The sequence below is a fragment of the Penaeus monodon genome, chromosome 21, assembly GCF_015228065.2.
Source record: "Penaeus monodon isolate SGIC_2016 chromosome 21, NSTDA_Pmon_1, whole genome shotgun sequence".
Taxonomy (NCBI): Eukaryota; Metazoa; Arthropoda; class Malacostraca; order Decapoda; family Penaeidae; genus Penaeus; species Penaeus monodon.
This window is the reverse complement of record NC_051406.1, coordinates 11,011,945-11,012,497: the sequence shown is the minus strand read 5'-3', so window position 1 is coordinate 11,012,497 and position 553 is coordinate 11,011,945. Positions and strand designations below refer to the sequence as shown.

The 553-nt window shown below is 46.5% G+C and overlaps 1 protein-coding gene across 1 annotated transcript in view; it reads left to right on the top strand.

Annotated features, from left to right (window-relative positions):
- LOC119586218 (titin-like) overlaps positions 1–553 on the top strand; it is a gene marked incomplete in the record, with an annotated part of 13,809 nt that overhangs the window by 8,019 nt on the left and 5,237 nt on the right. Inside the window, 1 exon segment of the mRNA XM_037934921.1 lies at positions 1–553. Within this exon segment, the coding sequence (XP_037790849.1) occupies positions 1–553 (553 nt within the window).

Here is a 553-nt window from a genome sequence, read left to right as displayed (position 1 = left end):
GAGGCGCAGCTGAGGAACCCACGAAAGGAAAAGACGAGCTAAAACCACGCCGCAAGCGACGTGAGAAATCTAAATCACCCTCTGTTCGCAGAGATCGAGAAGGGAAGGAGAGGAAAGAAAAGGACAAAGATAAAGATAAGGATGGGAAAGGTAGTATCAGGAAGCGTAGACATAGACGCCGTACAAAGAGTCAGGAGGAGCCAGGAGAACCAGGACTTCTTCAGGCAACTGAAGTCATAGATGCTGAAGCTGCACGGGCAGAAGGGATTGCTGCACAGCCTGAAGTAAGTAAGGAATCTGAAATTGCAAAGGAAGCTGAAACTGCTGAAGTTGTTCATGAGCCAGAAGTCAAGCAAGAGGTTGGATTTGCACAAGAAACGGAAATCATAGGAGAGGCTGTAGGTATACAAGAGCCAGAGATTTCTCAGGAAGCTGATAAGGAAACCGAAACTGAGCAGAAGCCTGAAACTTTAGAAGAAGCTGCTGATGTAAAACAACCTGAGGTTGTTGCAGAACCTATTGTCATAAAAGAAGTTGATGCCAAAACCGCTGC